Raw genomic sequence first — 19,778 nt, 5'->3', positions numbered from 1 at the left:
CAGTTCCTGCCAGTACAAACTAATTCTGATGTGGGTGGAGAGTGTTTAGGAAGGAGGTAGTGTTTGACCAGGCCTTGTAGGATGGGTTGAATTTTTCTAGGCAGAGATTGAATGGGTGGACATGTCAGACAAGATATAGAATAAATAAAAGCAAAAACATGCAGATCAGAAAGTATAGGGTGAGTTCACAGAGCATTCATCTAGTTTGGGTGGTATGAGGGAGTGAGAAATGAAGAGGGTAGAAATATAGTTTGACACCAATTGTGATGGTTTATTAGCACCAAGCCAAGAAGGATGTCTTTCATCACTCTGCTCATAATTCCTCAATGGCTCCCCATTGCCTGATCAGATCTGAGCTCCAGAGTGGTACCTCTGGCCAGGGGGTGCTGGGTGAATAGGAGGGGAGAGGAGCACGGAGGACAGCAAGAAGGCTCCAAGGAGAGCCCTGGCTAGTGCTAGAGAGTGTTCACTTTCCATGCACTTGAACTTTAGGAAGAGCTTCCAAAATGCAATTTTTTAGCATCAGCTTTGTGCCAGATGTGGAGCTAGGGGCTTCCATATATATGTATTACATGATTTTGAAGCAGTTCTCTCCCTGGACACTCCTGTTCAGGATTTGGTGTTTTGTCTCTGAAACTGAATTCATCAAGAAAAGCACAGGGGTAAATAAGCTTCTTCCCCATCTCCATTCCATCTGCCTCCTCTTGAATCATAGAGGGAAAAAAAGAACAGCCTAAAGAATTAGGGCCCCAGCAGATCCTTTGTGACAGAAGATATCACATGTCAACCTTCCTCCCAGCCCTGCCAACTCTCCAGGGCAGCTTTGCAGCCATAGGTTGTCATCACTGGGAGGATGGAAGCAAGCAAACCTCTGAACAGGGTGTGGTGTGAATAGGACAGCCTGGGCCTTGCCCTCACAGATGCTTACTTGGGTCTTAATCTCAGCCCTATGAGCATCCGGATGATTGTGAAGGGAATGAATGAATGATGAAAGTCTTGGTACCTCAGTTTCATGGTCTGGTGGGGATAACCACATAGGGTTGTTTCTGAGAATCATGAGCTAAGCCAGCAAAGTTCCTGGTAGCTTGCACACTCCTCCTTTCTTCCTTCTCAGAGAATGTGCTCAGATTGGGAAGCAGTTTAACTGTCCTTCCCTGACATTTGTACAGCCAAGTCATGTTTAGGTACCCGGGGGAGCCAGAGTGCTCCTCCTCTCCTTTTGGAGAAGTTGAGTTATCTTTAATATAAGATAGAAATCAAACCAAATTACATTATTTTACCTCAGAACCCAGTTGCAACCGATCCTTTTGAATGGTATAGTTCTATTATTATATATTACTTCAAACTTAATAGGAAAAAATTGATCAAAATATGTGCCATGTTCATATCTAGCCTGGCTGAATGCCACAAGACACATTAATTGAAAATGAATTTCCACAAACCCAATCAAGCATCATGAAGATGAAAAATATACCTTTTTCCCTCCATTCCTTCATTGATTTTTCATTTTCCCCACTCAGTGCTTCATTTAGCAATTTTTCAGTTTCATTTTGTTGTGGCCTTAATTCATTTCCTTTACATCCCCCCAAATGAGATAATGTACCATTTTCTTCATCCTTATTAAACTCTTCTTTCATGCTGCATTAGTGCAGGGCAGATTCTGATCTTGTCATATTTCTCTATGCATTATTTTTTGTTGTTAAAAAGAGGCTGAGCTGTATTCTTTTTATTCTTACATTTTGTGGTGGTTTTATCAAAGAGAATGCACTTTAAAAAATATAGTAACTATGAAATTACAATGTTGCAGGACTTCCAAAATAGAATTAAGGAATGCTATGCAAAAATAAAACACTTTTTCTGAGGAAGAGTGTAAAATATCAATTATTCTCATAGTCACAGTGGGTATGTGGGGATCAGACATAATTCCTCTTTTGTTAAGGGAAGTGGAAACAGTGGTTTGCCAGATCATAGAGGGATCAAGAGACTGGGTTAAAGACACGGCACTGTCAGGAAAAGAGCAGGCAGAGGGAGACAACGGCTGAAGCCCGAGTGAGCTCTAGAAGGTTCTGTCCCTGACCCAGTCAGTTCACCATTTCCCTGGATTTCTAGGGGTTTTGAAAACAATAATGGGGATCTTCAAAGTATTTCCTTGAAAATTTTCAAATTTTCAAATAATGTGATGGCATCAATTTCCCCTGAAAAGGCTGTAAGAACTCACAATAAAGTATCATATTCCTCTATTTTGACCTAGAATTCATAGCCCTAGTAATCTCGTTTTGATTAGATGCTTTGATTGGCAGTTATACATCTTTGATAACATTTTCAATGTGAAAATGAACTATTCTTTCGTTAAAGCCGTTTTAAGCAGAATGTCTATAAATGAGGGCCCACGAGAAGGAATAACAAAGCAGGGGTGTTGGGGATGGTGGCTGGCTGGGGAGCTTTGGTATATTTATTAACCTGTGGTTGAGTTTTGCGATGTGTGCAAGCACACACAGCTCCGACACTCTGATTTTGAAAACAATGAAATGAAAATGAAATGAAAACATTATAAACAAATTTCAAATAAAATAATTTAAAATGTTTATTTCAGGGGAAGTTTATGCCATTACATTATTTGAAAATTTGACAATTTCACAAGGAAATAGCTTGAAGTTCCCCCATAGAAATCCAGGGAAATGGTGAACTGACTAGGTCAGGGATGGAATTTTCTAGAGCTCACTCAGGCTTCATTTATTTAAAATGAAAACAAAATAAAACAAATTTTAAATAAAATAAACAATAATGTCAAATAAATGTTCAAATAAAATAAACTTAATGTGGATTTAAAATACTGAATTCCATTTTCCTTATAAGATTTAAACAGTTTGATTAAATGTGACCATCAGTTTTGTTTTTCGTTTTCTATTTTTGAAGAGTTTATTTGAGCAGGCAGCACCAGGCCACATGCAATTGAGGGCTTCACCTAAGGGGCTTGAGAGAAAAACCTTAATAGGCGTTTATGGAAGCAAGACAAGGAAAATATTTGATTGGTTAAAGCAGAAAGTCCCTACTTAGGCCACACCTGTAATCCCAGCACTTCGGGAGGCTGAGGCAAGAGGATTGATTGAGGCCAGGGGTTTGAAAACAGCCTAAGTAACATAGCGAGACCCTGTCTCTACAAAAGATTAAAAAATTAGCCAGGCACAGTTGATCACACCTGTAATCCTAGCTCCTTGGGAGGCTGAGGTGGGAGGCCTCATTGAGCCCAGGAGTTTGAGGCTGCAGTGAGCTATGATTGTACCACTATGCTACAGCCTGGGTTACAGAGGGAGACGCTGTCTAAAAAAAAAAAAAAAAAAAAAAAAAAAAAAGTCCCTATTTAGAGGTTAGTTGGTGTTTTCTGATTGGTTAAATTTAAATTTCATTTTCCTAAGCTGTGACGATTCATTCTGAGATGGGTTTCAGTTTGCTTAGGTCAGAACCCAAGGCACTGGAGCCACCTCAGCCTAATGGCCTCCCAGTTAATTATTTTAATGGTTCCCCTCCTTTGGCTAGCCTTTCATTTGTGAGAGATTGATCAAGTTTTAGTGTGACATCTTCTGTTACCATCATAGCTGGTTTTCCTTTGTTTTAGTGGGAAACTGCTAAGTGTGTCGTCAGTTTTAACCTACCTCCTATTATCAGTAAGAGGAGGAGTTGATTATACACATGACACTCCCAGTACATAATCAAAGTGATGTGCACCTTTTGTATGCTCTGTATTGGTGTGTTTCCTGTTTTACATAAGGCATTTTTCATGTTTGTTATCCTTTTCCAGCTGGTGAAAGAAAATACCCCAACAGCCCATGTCAAGCGCTGTCTGGTATTTAATACTTACTTGCTGCTGTGTTTTCTTCATTAATTTCTCTCCAAGTTCAATACTGAGTTATGTTTCATGAGTCTTGCACAATTGAGTGCTACTCACATGACTACAATGCTAGAGCCATCTCATTTTCTGTCCTCTGATGTGAAATAGACTGTGTCCTACATGTTACTAATGGGAAGAAATTCCAGGAAGTTGAGAAGCCTCACAACTTCCAGCTGTGGATTCCTCACTGAATCCATAACAGAACCATACTACATTTTTGTACAATTTCACTTTGGTCTGGTTGACATATAAGCTCTTTTCAAAACATATTGGGGGGACTTTTTTTTTTTAACTATAGTGATCTGTTTCTAAAGCAGTTTTTATTTAAATGTGCAGATTGGCAAAGGTGATTTTAGTTCCTGAGAGAAGTTATCTTTTATATGAGATAATTGATGCACTAAACACTTGTTCCCTGTGGGTTTGGGGTCTACTACAATGGAAAAAAGTCAACCAAGGATGGCAGTAACTGTGATGTGTCCTAACAGGGGTGGTTCAAAGGCTGAGCTATCACAGAGGAGGGGGACACAAGGCCAGCCTGGAGGACTTGGAAAGCGCTGGCCTAGGTGACTGTGGGTAGATTGTGACAGCAGCAGTTTTTCTGGTGGAAACGGGGATGAAGGGTGGGGAGGCATTCCTAATGGAGCCACCAGCCTGTGTGTGCAAAGTCCTGGAGGCGGGACCATAGTGTGTTCATGCAGTGCTGAGAGGATGGAGTGTCCTGAATATAGGGTTCATTGCAGGGAGAGGATGGGCATGAAATTAAAGTGGGAAAATAGGGAGCACAGCGGAAGGGCCTCCCGTGCCATGCTAGTGAGTTTGAACATTAAAAGTGTAGGGGGTTTTTAATTGGGAGAGTGAGATATTCTGCATTTCTGGTGCCAGAGCATCTGTATTTTGTAAAAGCTCCCTCCATGGGATTCCAGCATGTGGCTATGGTGAAGGATGATTACTTAGCTCAAACCACCTATGCAGGTAACTCGATTGTAGCTAATGTGAAAAAAAAAAAAAAAGCCATGATCAGTTTTAAGAAACTAAAAGAACTTTTATTTCCCCTCCCTCCTTAAATATCAAACTGGCCTGCATTCTAAGAGACTAACATCCTACATGATTGATCGGGCTGCAAGGCACATATTCACATATTTAGTCTGAGTTACAAAGAAACATACTCATCAAAACAAAAATTAGAAAAAATTCTATTAACATCAGTTAAAAGGTCCCAGATTTTATGAAAATGTGTTTTTCCCCTTGTTCTATAAGGGGGCCTACTATTTCATATTTAAATTTAGCTGTTGCAAGATTCTGTTCTTGTATAAATCAAATAGGTGAGATCCGGAAAATGAGTGCTTCTAATTTCTCAGTTCTTAATGCCCTGATTTGAGCCTAGTAACTTGTGTCATTTACCACCACCTGGTGACAGCTAGAACTAAATGCAGCTTTGTGAAGGGTAAATTGAAGGTCAAACTTAAACATTTAATGCATCAATAAGTGAGAGCAAAGGTGCCTAATGGATTTCTTGCATACCAGCTATATGGTACCCTGGATTTTGGAGTAGCTCCTCATTTGGGGGTTGCTCTGGGGACATGTGTTTAGCAAGATCATCTTGGCCCAACTGGGCCTCCAAGCATCTGATCCAGACAATTTTTCCTCTGAAGTCTATGGGATGGATTGTTTAGGAATGGCTGGATGGATTTGTTGATTCATTCATTTGTTATCTGATAATATAAAGATGATCAAGGTCTTTACTCTTGGGAAGCTCACAGTCTGGGGAAGGAGAAACATCAGTAATCACATAACAGTAGCTACCTTTTGAGTGTTTGTCATGTGCTAGGTGCTATAAGAGACAATATTTCAAAGTTCTTTGAAGTTAGTAGTCAGAAATAATACCAGCCACACAAGTGTGTGACTTAAAGATTGTAAAAAAAGAACCAAAGGCTTGAGAGTCAGATGTTCCTAGGAGGCTATCAAACCCAGGATCATGTGAGTCTACTTATTTTAGAAGCTGAGTGCGTCACTTTGGAAAGGCGTGGAAGGTTCTTCAGGGGAGACCACTGGGGAGACTAAGCTGGGATTCAAGGTTGGCACCCCTTGGGGCCAGCAGTGCACTGACTCTGCCAGCCTTAGCATCCTTTGTGCTCTTAACTGAACAAGTCAATTCAGATCACAGAATATACTAGAAAAGATGTTTCTGTAAGGATGTTCCAGGATAAAAGCAAATCTGCACAGACAGCATTCATTTAGCACAGTAGCATATTTGCTTCTTGGGGCACCATTGCTGAAAACCATGAGCCTTGTTAGAAGCTGCAGCACCCTCAAGTCCTACTCCTGTCCAGCTCCTTCTCCCCAGAACCAAGTGTCTCTCCAGACTGCCATCAGCCCTCTGCTCTCTCATGAGAATTCTAGAGACCTTCTCCCTACAGCACTCTCTCTAGGTGATGTATTAACCATTCACTGATTTATTTTTTAAACTACAATCTAGGGGACAGTGACCAGTAGGATCCTCTCAATATCTTACTATGAGCTGCTCATTAAGGTGTTTTAAAACCACCTCTCTTGCTTTCCTTGCCTCACAAGCCATTCTGATTTCTTCAGAGATAGCGAAACGAGTGTATTTGAAATCACTTTTTACATCATTTGATTAAATATTACCCCTGACTTTCTTGGAACCTTTTAGTTCCATTTTGCCTTTCATTTAAAGATTTTAAAAGTTAACTGTAACAATCTTAATACTATAAAAAGGAATGAAAAAGGCACACCATGACAGTAATTTTTGGAATCTATTTCTACAAAAATGGAAGGAAGTTTACACAAAACAAACTTTAACCCTACCACAACCCCAGAAGTATTTCATTTATCCAATTTCTCTTCCAGCTTTTACTTTCATCATTGTAAACTTTTGCTTTTCTATCCCTTGAGGCTTTTTGTAAACTTTCCATTTTGCAGTATATTTGTTTTTAGTGTTTGTGTAATATACTCCGTCAAATTGATATTTCATAATTTATTACCCATTCCTTTAGTGCTAGACATTAAGGTTATTTCCATTTTCTCTCTATTATAAATAATGGGAGCAAGAACATCTTTATATATAGAGCTTTTTCCTATGTTTGAATTATATCCTTAGGATAAATTCCCAGGAGAGGGATTAGTGGATCAAAGGGTATGAACAGCTTTATGGCTCTTAATATTTATTGCTAAATTGCCTGAAGGGTCATACTAATTCACAATGCCACCTGCAACACAGGAGAGGAGCTGTCCCTCCCAGCCCTGCCAACGCTCATTTCTTTAGTCAATAGTTTTAGGCAAATTTAATAGGTAGTCAAGGGTAACCATTGCTGTTTTTAATTGGTAATGTCTTTAATTATTATTAACATTGGACATTTTTTCTTACAGGTGTTTCTGTTCTATTTTGTATGGTTTACTTTTCATGTCAGAGGATTACAATTTTTGAAACCATGTAAAATTTAAAATATCTGATAATGAAAATGCCAAATGCACGCAGAACAGAGAGAATAATTGATGGAGCCCTCTACATTACCCAGGTTCAGCAAATAGCAAGATTTGGCCATACTTGCTTTAGCTACTCCTTACCTCTTTTTTCCCCTCTTGTGCAGTATTTTAAAGCAAATCCCAGACATTCTGCATATGTTTCCTATACACTTCACTGTGCATCTCTGAACATATGGACTTTTTCTTACATACTTATAACACCATCATCACACCTAACAATATTAATGATAATTCCTTGCTATTATTAAATACCAACCTGCAATAACATGTTCCAAAGTGTCTTTTCTTCTGATGCTTTGTTCCAATCAGCATACATGGTGTTTACATTTAGTTATGTTTCTAAAGTCTCCTAATCTAGAGCATTGCTGCCCCCATCTCTCCCGACTACTTTTATTCCTACCTAAGAACTGAATCAGTTGTCTTGCAAAAAATGTTCACATTCTGGAATCGACTTTTTTTGTCCTTGTTAGCTCTAGAAGCTTGATTAGATCAAGTTTCAACTTTTCGGAAAGGCAAGAACACTTCATGGGTGATGCTGTGTGGTTCATCGTGTATCACTTCTGGGGTGTATAATGCCTGGTTGTTCCACCTTGGGTGATGCCAAGGCTGATAATGGAGTCAAGTGGTGACAGCCCAAAACATGATCGAATGTTTTTTTCATCAGCTTTTACCATCACGGTTTAATCTACTGATGATGGATGCTTAAAGCCATTATTTCATAGAAATTGCAAGATTGTGATTTTCTAATTCTGTCATTCCTTGGCCATTGATTAACTGGAATTATTCTGTCAAGTAAAACTAGGGCTTTTTAGAATCTCAAAATGCAGTCTGAACAAAGAAGGCAAGACAGATGCTTTATTTTTTTCCTCCAAACTGCTTTCCAAGTAAGGAGTTGATGCCTTTTTTTACATCCATTGGAGTCCAGTGAGCTGTTACTGTTTTTTTTTAAAGAAATATAATACTCATGTTCTTTAATATCTATCTATTTCATGTGTTTTACTCAATTACACTCATTATTATTTTTGATGTTCAGAATGTTCCATCCTTGGCCCAAGGGGAGACACCTCATGTCCTTGTTTTCAGGCATAACAAGGTATCTCAGGTCCATCTAGTTTACTTTTTTGTCCCCTGAAATGAGCCATTCCACCAAGATGTCCTGTGTTTTTTTAGTGGGGAATGCTATTTAGAGACCACAATCTGCACATATTATGTGCTTATTGTTTCCAAGTTTTCTCAGTAGATAGAGTAGGGATACATATTTTACAAAAGAAAATAAAAATTATGAATTCATACTGATATTGTCATTTTAAATTGAACAAAACTTTACTTCTTTGATTTCATACTTGTATTGCTTTCTCTTACAGTAAAAATCTTGGTTCTAAACATGGTGATACTACAATATATATCAAACGGTTTCAAAATAACTTCAGTATTACTACTAACAATCTTCTCAGTGAATGAGAGATTACTTTGTAGCTCTATTTATCTTTAATAATCCACTAAGAATATTGAGTCAAATTACTGTATTCTAACAACACTTGGATTAATACTTCTCACCACAGAGGAAGGAGGACATCACACACCATGGCCTGTCATGGGGTTGGGGGAGGGGGGAGGGATAGCATTAGGAGATATACCTAATGTAAATGACGAGTTAAGGGATGCAGCACACCAACATGGCACATGTATACATATGTAACAAACCTGCACGCTGTATAACCTAAAGTATAATAAAAATAAAAAAAAAATTTGCACCAATTTGATATACATCGTTTCTTCAATTCAGTTTGTTCTCAGATTTTAGGGTTCACTTTTTTCTTTTTGACTTCATTTTATTTTTTGAATCTATAAAATATGCTTTCAAAGTTAAACCTATGTAACAAGGTTTCAAAGTTAAACCTATGTAATAACTTATGTTATTCTGTCTCCTTCACCTAAGTTCTTCCCTTTCCCTATTGGTAACTGTTTATTAATAATTAGGGTTTATTTTGTCTTTGCAGTGTTTCTTTTGCAAATACATATGCATTCATGTGTCCCCACCTGTTTTACATCAAAGCGAGTATACTGTCTACCTTGCCATACACTTTGTCAGTGTTTTTTGAGATCTTCTGCATTTTTTGGAAGGTTACATAGACCTCCATCATACCATGGTTTGTATAACCAGTCACTTATTGATGGAGTTCCGTTTTGTGTTTCCTAAAATAACAAAAATCCTTTGTTCGTATCATTTCATATTTTGGCCAGTGTATCTTTGGCATCTATTCCTAAAAATGGAATTGCTGAGTCAAAGGGTTAATGCATATGTACTTTTTCTAGAAACTGCTAGATTCACTTCCATAGGAATGGTGTCATTTTGCACTGAGAAGGATTTTAAAATTTGTTTTGTTTTGAGACAGGGTATCACTTTGTCACCTAGGCTAGGGTGCAGTGGCACCATCATAGCTGACTTCTACCTTGACCTCCTGGGCTCAAGCAATCCTCCCACCTCAGTCTCCCAAGTGGCTGGGACTACAGGGACACACCACCACACCCAGCTAAGTTTTTGATTTTTTGTAGAGACAGGGTCTCACTATGTTGCCCAGACTGGTCTTGAACTCCTAGGCTCAAGCAATCGCCCTCCCTTGGCCTCCCAAAGTGCTGGGATCATAGGAGTGAACTACTGTGCTCGGCCTCAGAGTGATTTTTTAAAATAATTTTGTGAGCACACAAATTTAATATACAGGATTTTTGGAAAGTTAATGTGTTATTAATGATCCTATATACTGTTCCCACTATTATGTATAACATGGCCTGGTACAGAGTACTGTGGTTCCTGCCTTCAGGGAAGCTATGGTTTGTTTAGGGAGACATGATGTATGATTGGAAAACAAAGAGTAGTCTAAGATATAATATATTATAAAAACAAAGATGGGTCTCTTTAGGAAGCCTTTCTTGCTTACTCTGGGCCACGTGAGTCTTTGGTTCTCTGAATTTCAACACTTTTAATGAGACTCCTAATGATCCTTTTTTCAAACCAACTTTTGACACTTGGTTGAATAAACATGAATGCATTGAATAACACAGCCAAATGTTTGAAATGCAGCCTGCCCTATAAATTCAAGCTGAATAATCATTTTTTGGAGAGTTGTATCTACATTTCCCAAAGCATGTTCTCTGGAAGATCTACTGGATGTTTTAAGGGGTTACACAGCAAAATCAGTGTGGAAATGTTGGAATAATCAAAGCTAATGAGCTGTGACTCCAAAATCATGTCTGGTGCCCCAAGCTCACCTGTTCACAGAATCCCCCTGTCATGGAGCGTCTCGTGTTAATACTGTTCCATGAAACACAGAGAATCAGTATGCAGGCTGTTTCAGTGAAAACCATCCAGCCCCACTGGAAATGAGGAAAAATAGAAATAGAAATAAAAGTAAATGAAAACCAAGGGCATCTATTCCAGTTGATAAACCTGTACTTATACAATTGTACATTTTTGATTAACAATTTTCCATCCCTTTCTTTCTAGATTGAATCATTAAAGAAAAAGTTGCAACAGAAACAGCTCTTAATACTGCAGCTTTTAGAAAAGATATCTTTCTTAGAAGGAGAGGTAAGAATCTGTGTTTCTTTAAGTTGGTGTCTTCCCTACCATTAAATTTTACATTGCTAAGCCTACCGCTGACACTTAATTAAAAATATGGCTATTTCCCAGCCTTATAAAATTGATTGAGGGTTAAGTGCCAGCCTTGAAAATGAGGTTCTGACAGCTGTTTTTCCTTTACCATCGGACTCCCCTCATTCCACTTGCTGCTGACTTCTGCTTTTTGGCTCTAGTTTTTCTTATTAAAGAATCATCCTAGCAAGCCTGATAAGCTGTTGATTAGCACTAATAATTCCCCACATTTGTCCAGTGCTTTATAATTTGTGAGATATGTTCATATACATTCCTTACACTATTCTCTCTGCAACTTTAAGAAAGGCAAGACTAAGATTATTATCTCTGTATTAATACATGAGAAAACAGAGGCACAGAGAAGACAGGTGGTTTTGCTCAAGGTTGCCCAGCTTAATAAATGTCAGAGCCAGGCTGAAAGACTCCTAAATCCAGTGCTCTCTTATCACAGCGAGTGAAGTTGTGTTAGAGGGGACTTAATTTTACCTGAAACTTTCAGATGCTTAGTATTCTTGACTTTCTGGCTTTTAGAAAGTCATTTGGGGATTTTGTATAGGTTCCAGAGAAGAAAATTATGGGGTTGGAAGAACCTTACAAGGAGAAGTCAAAGTCTATTTACTCTGAAGGTTTTTTATTAAGAGCTTGGCATTGAGGCTTTGCCTTTTGAGACTCGTGAAAAGCTGGTTTGCCAAGCACTTGTCCTTGTCTGTGTTCCTCGTTATAGCCCTTCCCCAGTGAGAGAGCCCAGCAGACAATGATAAAGTAAGAGGAAAGAGAAAAAACTTGGATTAAGCCCTGCTGTGTGTTGGGCACTGTTAGTTACTTTGGATATGTTCTGTGTAACACAGAAGTTAAGAGTGGAATCCAACTTACCCAAGTGTGAACCCTGGATCTGCTTCTTATCAGCTGGGTGATGTGGGGGAAGTTTCTTATCATTATAAAGGAGGTATCATAACTGTGCTATGTGTGGGTGACAGTGAAATGAGAATGTATAGAAGGTGCCTGGCATGTACTAAGCACTCAATAATTTTAAACATATTATCGTTGTTCCCTCTTTATTGAAAAGGACGCCCTCTGAGTTAGATGATATTTTCCCCCTTTTATAGATAGCGAAACTGAGGTTCGAGGACATTAGGAAGTCTGCCCAAGGTTACAGTAGAGATGGGGAAGCCCAGATCCAGAGCCTAAGCTGTGAACCACCACGTTTGAGTGGGTGGTGAGCTGAGCCTTCATTTACTCTGTTTTTTAGGGGGTGCCTTACAGCAGTGATAATCGGAAGTCCCTTGTGGCCCATAGGGGCCTGGTACCAGATTCAAAGCCCAAGAGCCTCTGTCTTTTGAAGCTGAGCAAATGGGTATTTTCCCCATTTCCGCTCCTGTATTCCCCTCCACAGTCATCGGCTCAGTGCCAGCCTTGTGAATGAACGTTTCTGTTTCTAAGATGCCTTTCTGAAATCGCAGCTCCCTTTGGGAGGAAGCACACCTTCCCCAGTAAGAGTCAGAAAATGAGTGCCCTAGTGGAAGCCCATGTGTCCAAAGAGAGGGCAGTCACAGGAGAGAGGAAAGACAGACTGACAGGAGAGGCAGAAGGTCCCCCAAGACAGTGCCCCCCACCCCTACCTCTGGCTGTGCTGCTAAAGCAAGCTCTCCTGCTGGCAGATTCTTAAATGTCCAAGGGAATATTGCACATGGGGAGTAATCTTAGAAATAGCTGTGTTTGTTTATGCTCAGTGTATTAAACTCATCTCTTACCGTAGTGTGGGTTGCTCCAGACCTTGAAATGTGGAGTCCAGATAGTTTATCTGGGAGGCGATCTCAGGAAGCCCCACTAGAGGAATGGGGAAAATGAGACAGGGAAGGGAAGAGAGCCAACAGCGGTGCCATATCAAGGAGGTTGCCCTGAGGACAGCTGAGGCTCACTCCTGCTGGGGATCTCTGGGAGATGGTGTGGAAGTGGGCCTGAGCTTTCCTTACTGAAAGGCCAGAAAGCTGGGGCATTTATCCACTAACTCCCCATTAGTCATTGGCTGAGGCCTGCTCTGGGGGATTGTGGCAGTTGTAGCCTGCCCTTGGCAGAGCCAGTTAGACTCTAGTGGTCAAAGGAAGCCCCCAGATGAAGAATCACCAGTGGCCTGTTAGGAAACAGGAATGCCCAGAGGATGTAGGGGGGTGGGTGGCAGTGTTAGCTATGTCTATCTAATAAGCAAGACTTTGAAAACCAGTTTTTTTGAGCATATCAATAATGATTATCAATTTGATTGATTAAATTCCCTGAAACTATTTAAATTCCAATACAAATTTATTATGGCTAATTGCTTTTGGCCACTTCACACATCCACCTTAAACAGCAGACAATATATACAAAATAAGTTGCATAATGACAAGATTTGATAATACATTTAGACTTAAACCTATTCTAAAATACTAAATATCATGGGTTTTAATTTATTTTGTCATTGTTTCTGTTCTTGTTTTTTTTTTTTTAAACCTTCCTGAGGCCATTGTTTTACTTCTTTCAATATTTTCTTAGGGCTAACATCATTTTGACACCTTTCAGACAGGTGCAGTCATCTTTCAGATCCAAAAGAGAAAGGATACCTTCTCCAAATTGCTAAGATTAGAGGATGTGGGTTACATAGGTTCTTGGTTGGGTCACAGGACCCTCAGTGGCTTCTTCGAAGGTGATTCAAACACAGGACTCCTTATCACTGTCTTTAGCACTATTAAAAACATATGCATTCTTTATCAATATTTCATCATACACAGCTAGGCCATGTAGAGATCTCCTCTCCTAGGAAATCAGAGGTGACATTCAAATACTTGGTTTTCCTCTTCGGCTCTCAGACTAGTTGATCATTTACACACACTCTGCTGACGCTGTTCCTTGCTAATTGTGGATGATCGCTAATGCTGCCACGTTGCTTCCCAACTCTCCACCTGATTGCCCTACGGCACGGATGCTGAGCAGTCCTTCTCCAGGCCCTGAAGTCCTGGGGTGACCTAACTTACATGTTCTTTTGTTATTCTTTCTAACATAACACAGAAAACTTTTAAATAGATAACTAATTAATACCTCCTAAAAGAAACCACAAAAGTTTTGGTAGATAAATCTGGTAGCTCCCCATCTTATTAATAAGTAGCTACATTTGTTAAAAGCTCAATTGCAGACTCCGGACTCAGACTACCTGCGTACAAATCTCAGCTCTGCCACTTAGTAGTGATGTGATATTGAGCAAGTTAGTTGTCCTATGCCTTAGTTGGCTTATTGGTAAACAGGAACTCTCTCTGTGAAATGGCATCCTCTCCACAGAGTTGTTATGATGATTAAATTTGTTAATACTTAAGTGATTAGAAAAGTACCTGGCTCCTGGTAAATGCCATATGTGTTACTGTTTCTTTAATTGCCTGGGTCCCAGGGACTCTTTTATTGTCATTGATAAATATTTTAGATTTATAGCTATGTCCCATAATGAATCACTCTTTCTCTTTTGCTCATCCTCAAAGTTGGAGACTGTCATCAAACTCAGCTGTGTGATAATTTAACAAAGAGAATTTCACCTTTAGGTGAACATGAGCAGGGCTTGGACAGGCCAGATCCTACTAGCAGGCCGTAGGGCCCAAAAGTCCTTTGCCTGCAGCAACCTGAAAGGTTCATCCTGGGAGGGTGAGGCTGGATGTGAATCTTATAGGCTGGCAATATTTCAGCTTCTTTTAGCAGTTGCCCCTGATATTTCCAGAATTCATAGGTGTTTGGGATTCATATCAAGTCTTAGAGTTTAAGTGTCATAAGCTGATGGTCTTGTATGATGTCATTACTCCTATTATTTGTTCTGGCTCCATGCCCAGGCAGTATTTGGGGATTTATTGATCATGCCTGTGCTCCTCTTAGCCACAATGCTGTTGGTTTTAAAGAAGCAACCCTTAGTTTCAGACTGAAGAGCCTTGGCTCTTACACATGTCCTCAGTTAGTCCAGTTCCTAGCTGTTCCCCAAGAACATTTTAGCTGTTCTCCTTCTTGAGCTAGGGTTCAGGACTGCATGACATATCCAGCGCTGTGCTGGAGCTGCTTCATACTGGTTTATGAAAGCAGAAGCCATGCATCACTTCTCATGTCTCCATTCAGGGATGTCATGTTGGTCGCTTGCAATTAGCTATGGAGGAGGTCTTTACACCACAGAAATTGACATATGTCACAATCAGAGCTTTTTAACCTAGGGATTTTATTGTCAAAAATCTACTAGCGCACCATTAGTATTATATAACCCTGCAGTTATACCTAAGGGCTTTGCGTTTTTACCCTGACACCTCTGCTTACAAGCAAAGTAACTCTGGGCAGGTAATTCTACCCCTCTGAGCATCAGTTTCAGCATTTGTGAAATGGGGATAATCCCTCCCACCTGAAAGAAATTTTTTGTGATTAAATAATAGATACAAAACACTTAGAATTGTGCTTGGCACAGTGCAAAAGATGGACAAATGTTAATTGTTTCTTAATTACTCAACCTTTTGGAGACTTCGGTTCTGACTCACATTCTGCCATTATCTGTGCATGACCTTGGGCAAATCATGCCACCAACAACCTGGGCTCAGTTACTTCATCTTTAAAAAAGGGAGAAGGCTTAGATCAACTCTGAGATTATTACCATTTTTAATGTTTGAAAACTTTGTTGAAATGTTGAAATCATATTAGGATCCTAGACAAACAGTTAAGGGAACACCCTCTACCTGATCCTTGGCTCGGAGAAAAGGACAGACCCTTTCCTAGGTCACGGCTGACACTCTAGAACCCTTCTTTTCTTTTAAAACAGAGAATATGGATTATTTTAGTCCCTGGATTCATCATTTGTGCTTACCTGGGTTTAAACTCATTAGATTTTGAACTCCCTCCTCCCGCTGCCCCAAATCCAAACGACACAGCAGACTTCTGAAAGCTTGCTCTAGCCTGGCCCTGTCAGACTATATTTTCATCTACCAATTTAAAATCTTCCTGATTCCGCTGATAAGTGAGAACATGCGGTGTTCAGTGGACATAAACATGGGAACGATAAACACTGGGGATTACTAGATGCGAGAAAGAGGGAGAGGGAAAAGGCCTGAAAAACTACCTACTAGGTACTATGCTTATTACCTGGGTGATGGGCTCAGTCATACCCCACACCTCAGCATCCCACAATGTACCTTTGTCACCAACCTGCACATGTGCCCTCTGATTCTAAAATAAAGGTGAAAAAGAAAATCTTCCTGATAACAAAAATATGCCCATTCTTTTTTCTTTTTCTTTTTTTCAAACAATTGTTTTATTAGCTCAATTTCTGGAGAAGAAGAAATATTCTCCATTTCCAATATAGAAACTGTTCTTAAAATAACATTGCAAGCATTTATCTTCATAAGCTTTCTGAAACTCTGAACAGATTTCGTTACACTTTTCTCTGTCGGATATACTACACTTACAGCTCAATTCAAAAGTCAGAGGAAAGGAGTCAAATATCTTGGTTTTGTCCATCCTGCATTTAATGTGTGTTGTGTAGCACCTGAGCCTCTCAGTGTGTCTGTTATGCATTCCTGGGACTATTATTAATTTTTCTGTGTAATGTTGGAGGGGCAGCACCAGGCACTGGGCTCCCCACATGCATTTTATGGAACACACGTTCAGTGTATGTGCTACAGCCCCCGAGCTGCCCACACCTCTGGGCCTGAGGGAAATGGTGGGGGAGGTGACCGCCAAACATTCATGACATAATTTCCAAAAAATGTCCAGAGGTGCTGCACATTTTCTCCCTTCGTGAAAGGCACATGTGCCTCCCAAGCCATCGGGCTGGTATTTGTTACACATATAAACACAAGGGGGTGGTGTTTGAAAGCAGGAGAACCATGGAATTTGCTTCTCAATCCCAGAAGCAATCTTTTTTGTAGCACAGTCCAGGCAGCAGTCTGAGGCTATTCTTTGTCGTTCCACTGTAGTCATATTCTGCAAGACTAAGAAGCAGATAGTCTTGATTTATTGTATCAAATCCATTAATTTAATTTTTAAAGGTTTTTCTTAAATCTGCCCCACACTCTCTAACTCTCCTCTTACTGCCCATGTTCAGGCTGTCATCATCTTTTATTTTTTACCTTATCAACTTAGTTATTTATTAACTTACATAAATAAGTTTCTGTTATTTATTAACTTACGTAAGTAAGTGTTTCTGTTTAAGCGTATAATCCACGGAGTTTTGACAGTGTTTATACCCATGAAATAACCACTGCAATCAAGATAGAATTTCTGTCACCCCACCAAAGATTCTCTGTTTCACTTTGCAACCCAGCTTTCCATTCATCCCTAGGCAATTCCTCATCTTTTTTTTTTGGAGGTGGTGAGTCACTTTTTATCACTTTTGGTCACTACAGATATCCATTTAGTGGGAATCCACTGTATGATTTCCATTTCTAGAAATGGAATCATATAGCATGCCCTCTTCTGTGTTCAGCTTCTTTCACTCAGCATAACGATTTGAGGCTCATCTAAGTTGTATGCCTTCCGTTTTGTTGCAGAGTGGTATTCCATTGTATGAATATATCGCAGTTTATTCATTCAGCTGACAAAATACATTTGAGTTGTTTCCAGCTCGGGGCTATTGTGAATGCAGTGAGCATTAAAGTACAACTCACTATGTGAACATAGTTTTAATTCTTCTTGGGTAAATTCCTGGTAGTGGAATAGCTGGGTTGTAAGAGGAGGTATAAGTTTAACTTTTTAAGAGACCGTCAGTTTTTCAAAGGGGTTGTAGTATTTTAATTTTCCAGCAGTTTCAGTGTACCAGTGTCTCCATATCCTAACCCAGACCTAGTATTACCAACCTTTTAAATTTAGCCATTCAGTGTTATAGCTCTTTTAGAATTTGTCTAGCAGGTTTTCTGGCTTTGAAAGCCCCCCAAATAAAAATAAAAACAAAAGAAAATAAATTGAGCCATGCTAGGGGATATAGAGTGCTGTCTCGCGTGGTTTTAATGTGCATTTCCTTGTCAACTGGTGATGCTGAGCATCTTTTCTTCTTTTCGAGAATCTTTTCATATGCTTTTTGCCATTTATAAGTTTCATCTTTTGAAGTGTCTGTTCCAATCTTTAGTCCATTATTTTATTGAGCTTTTAGTTTTCTTACTATTGAGTTGGAAGAGTTCTTTACATATTCTGGATTCAGGTCCTTTGTCAGATATATGTACTATGAACATTTTCTCCCATCCTGTGACTTACTTTTTTGTTTTCTTAATGATATCTGTTGAAGACACATACATATATATATATTTTTTGTTGTTGTTGTTGCTGTTGTTGTTGTTGTTGTTGTTTTTTGCAGTGGGGTCTTGTGCAGTCACCCAAGCTGGAGTACAGTGGTGCAATCTTGGCTCAATGCAGCCTCGACCTCCTGGGCTTAAGCTATCCTCCTACCTCTCAGCCTCCTGAGTAGCTGGGACTGCAGGTGCATGCCACCATGCTTGGCTAATTTTTGTGTTTTTAGTAGAGATGGGTTTCACCACATTGCCCGGGCTGGTCTCAAACTCCTGAGCTCAAGTGATCTGCCCATCTCGGGCTCCCAAAGTACTGGGATTATAGACATAAGCCACCATGCCAGGCCCTGTTGAAGAGATTTTTTATTTTTGGTTTTCAATTAACCATTTATTTCTTTTATGCTTTGTGTGTTTTGTGTCCTAAGAAATATTTGCCTACTACAAGGTCACAAATATTTTCTCCTGTGGTTTCCCCTAAGAATTTTATAGTTTTTACTTTTTTATTTAGATGATCCATTTTAAGTTGATTTTTGGGTTTTGTGTGAAGTAAAGGTATCAATACTCTTTTTTTCTACACAGATGCCCAGTTCTTTACTTTTAATGTCTCTTTAATTTCTGATATTGATTATTTGTACCCTCTTTCTCTCCCTATTTAATGCACTCTGTGTCTCTGTCTGTCTTTCTCTTTCTCTTCTTTGACCAGATAGTGGGTTATCAATTTTCGTTGATGTTTAAAAATAATTAAAATAGCTTTTGGCTTTGGTGATTTTCTCCATTGAGCGTCTGCTTTCTATTTTAATGGCTTTTGCCCTGATGTTCATTACTTCCTTCTAATTATTTCGGGATTACTTTGCTCTTCTTTTTGTAGCTTCTTGAGGTAGAACTTAGGTCATTGATTTTAGACCTTTCTTCTTTTTTAATATAAACCTTTAAAGCTATAAATGTCCTTCTAATCTCTGCTTCACCTGCATCCCACAAGCTTTGATATACTGTACTTTTATTATCATCCAGTTCAAAATATTTCCTAATTTCCCTTGAGATTTTTCTTTGATTTATGGATTATTTAGGAGCAGGTTATTTAATTTCCAAATAGTTGAAATTTTTGTTCATATCTTATTTTTATTTCTAATTTAATACTTTTATAGTCAGAGAACACAGCTTGTATGGTTTTAACTTTTAATTTATTGGGACTTATTTTATGGCTCAGCATATAGTTTTAATTAAATTTTTGTGAAAAAATATATATTTTGCTGTTGTGTATGTTCTACAAATACCAATTGGGTTTAGGTGGTTGATAATATTGTTTAGATAACTGACATTTTTCTTGGATTTTGTGTAATTGTCCTATCAATTGCCAAGAGAAAGGTGTTATAATCCCTTACCATGGTTTTAGACTGTCTCTTTCTTTCTTTGTTTTTACTTTATGTATTTTGAAACTCTGTTACTAGGTATATACACATTTTTGTTA

General features: G+C 39.0%; 1 protein-coding gene and 1 pseudogene across 3 annotated transcripts in view; both read left to right on the top strand.

The window, feature by feature from the left end:
• Positions 1 to 19,778, top strand: part of MYZAP (myocardial zonula adherens protein) — a 93,836-nt gene that overhangs the window by 59,092 nt on the left and 14,966 nt on the right. For 2 of the 3 annotated variants that reach the window (XM_055278380.2, XM_063640207.1), the window contains one exon: positions 10,899 to 10,982. The exons of the other annotated variant lie outside the window; for it this stretch is intronic. In XM_055278380.2, coding sequence (XP_055134355.2) covers positions 10,899 to 10,982 — 84 coding nt within the window. The remainder of the gene's footprint in view (positions 1 to 10,898; positions 10,983 to 19,778) is intronic. 3 annotated transcript variants of the gene reach the window in all.
• Positions 17,903 to 17,959, top strand: LOC129483650 (uncharacterized; annotated as a pseudogene).

The sequence above is a fragment of the Symphalangus syndactylus genome, chromosome 5 (genome assembly GCF_028878055.3).
Source record: "Symphalangus syndactylus isolate Jambi chromosome 5, NHGRI_mSymSyn1-v2.1_pri, whole genome shotgun sequence".
NCBI classification, from domain to species: domain Eukaryota; kingdom Metazoa; phylum Chordata; class Mammalia; order Primates; family Hylobatidae; genus Symphalangus; species Symphalangus syndactylus.
The sequence above is the reverse complement of the archived record's forward strand: the minus strand, read 5'-3'. Positions and strand labels throughout refer to the sequence as shown.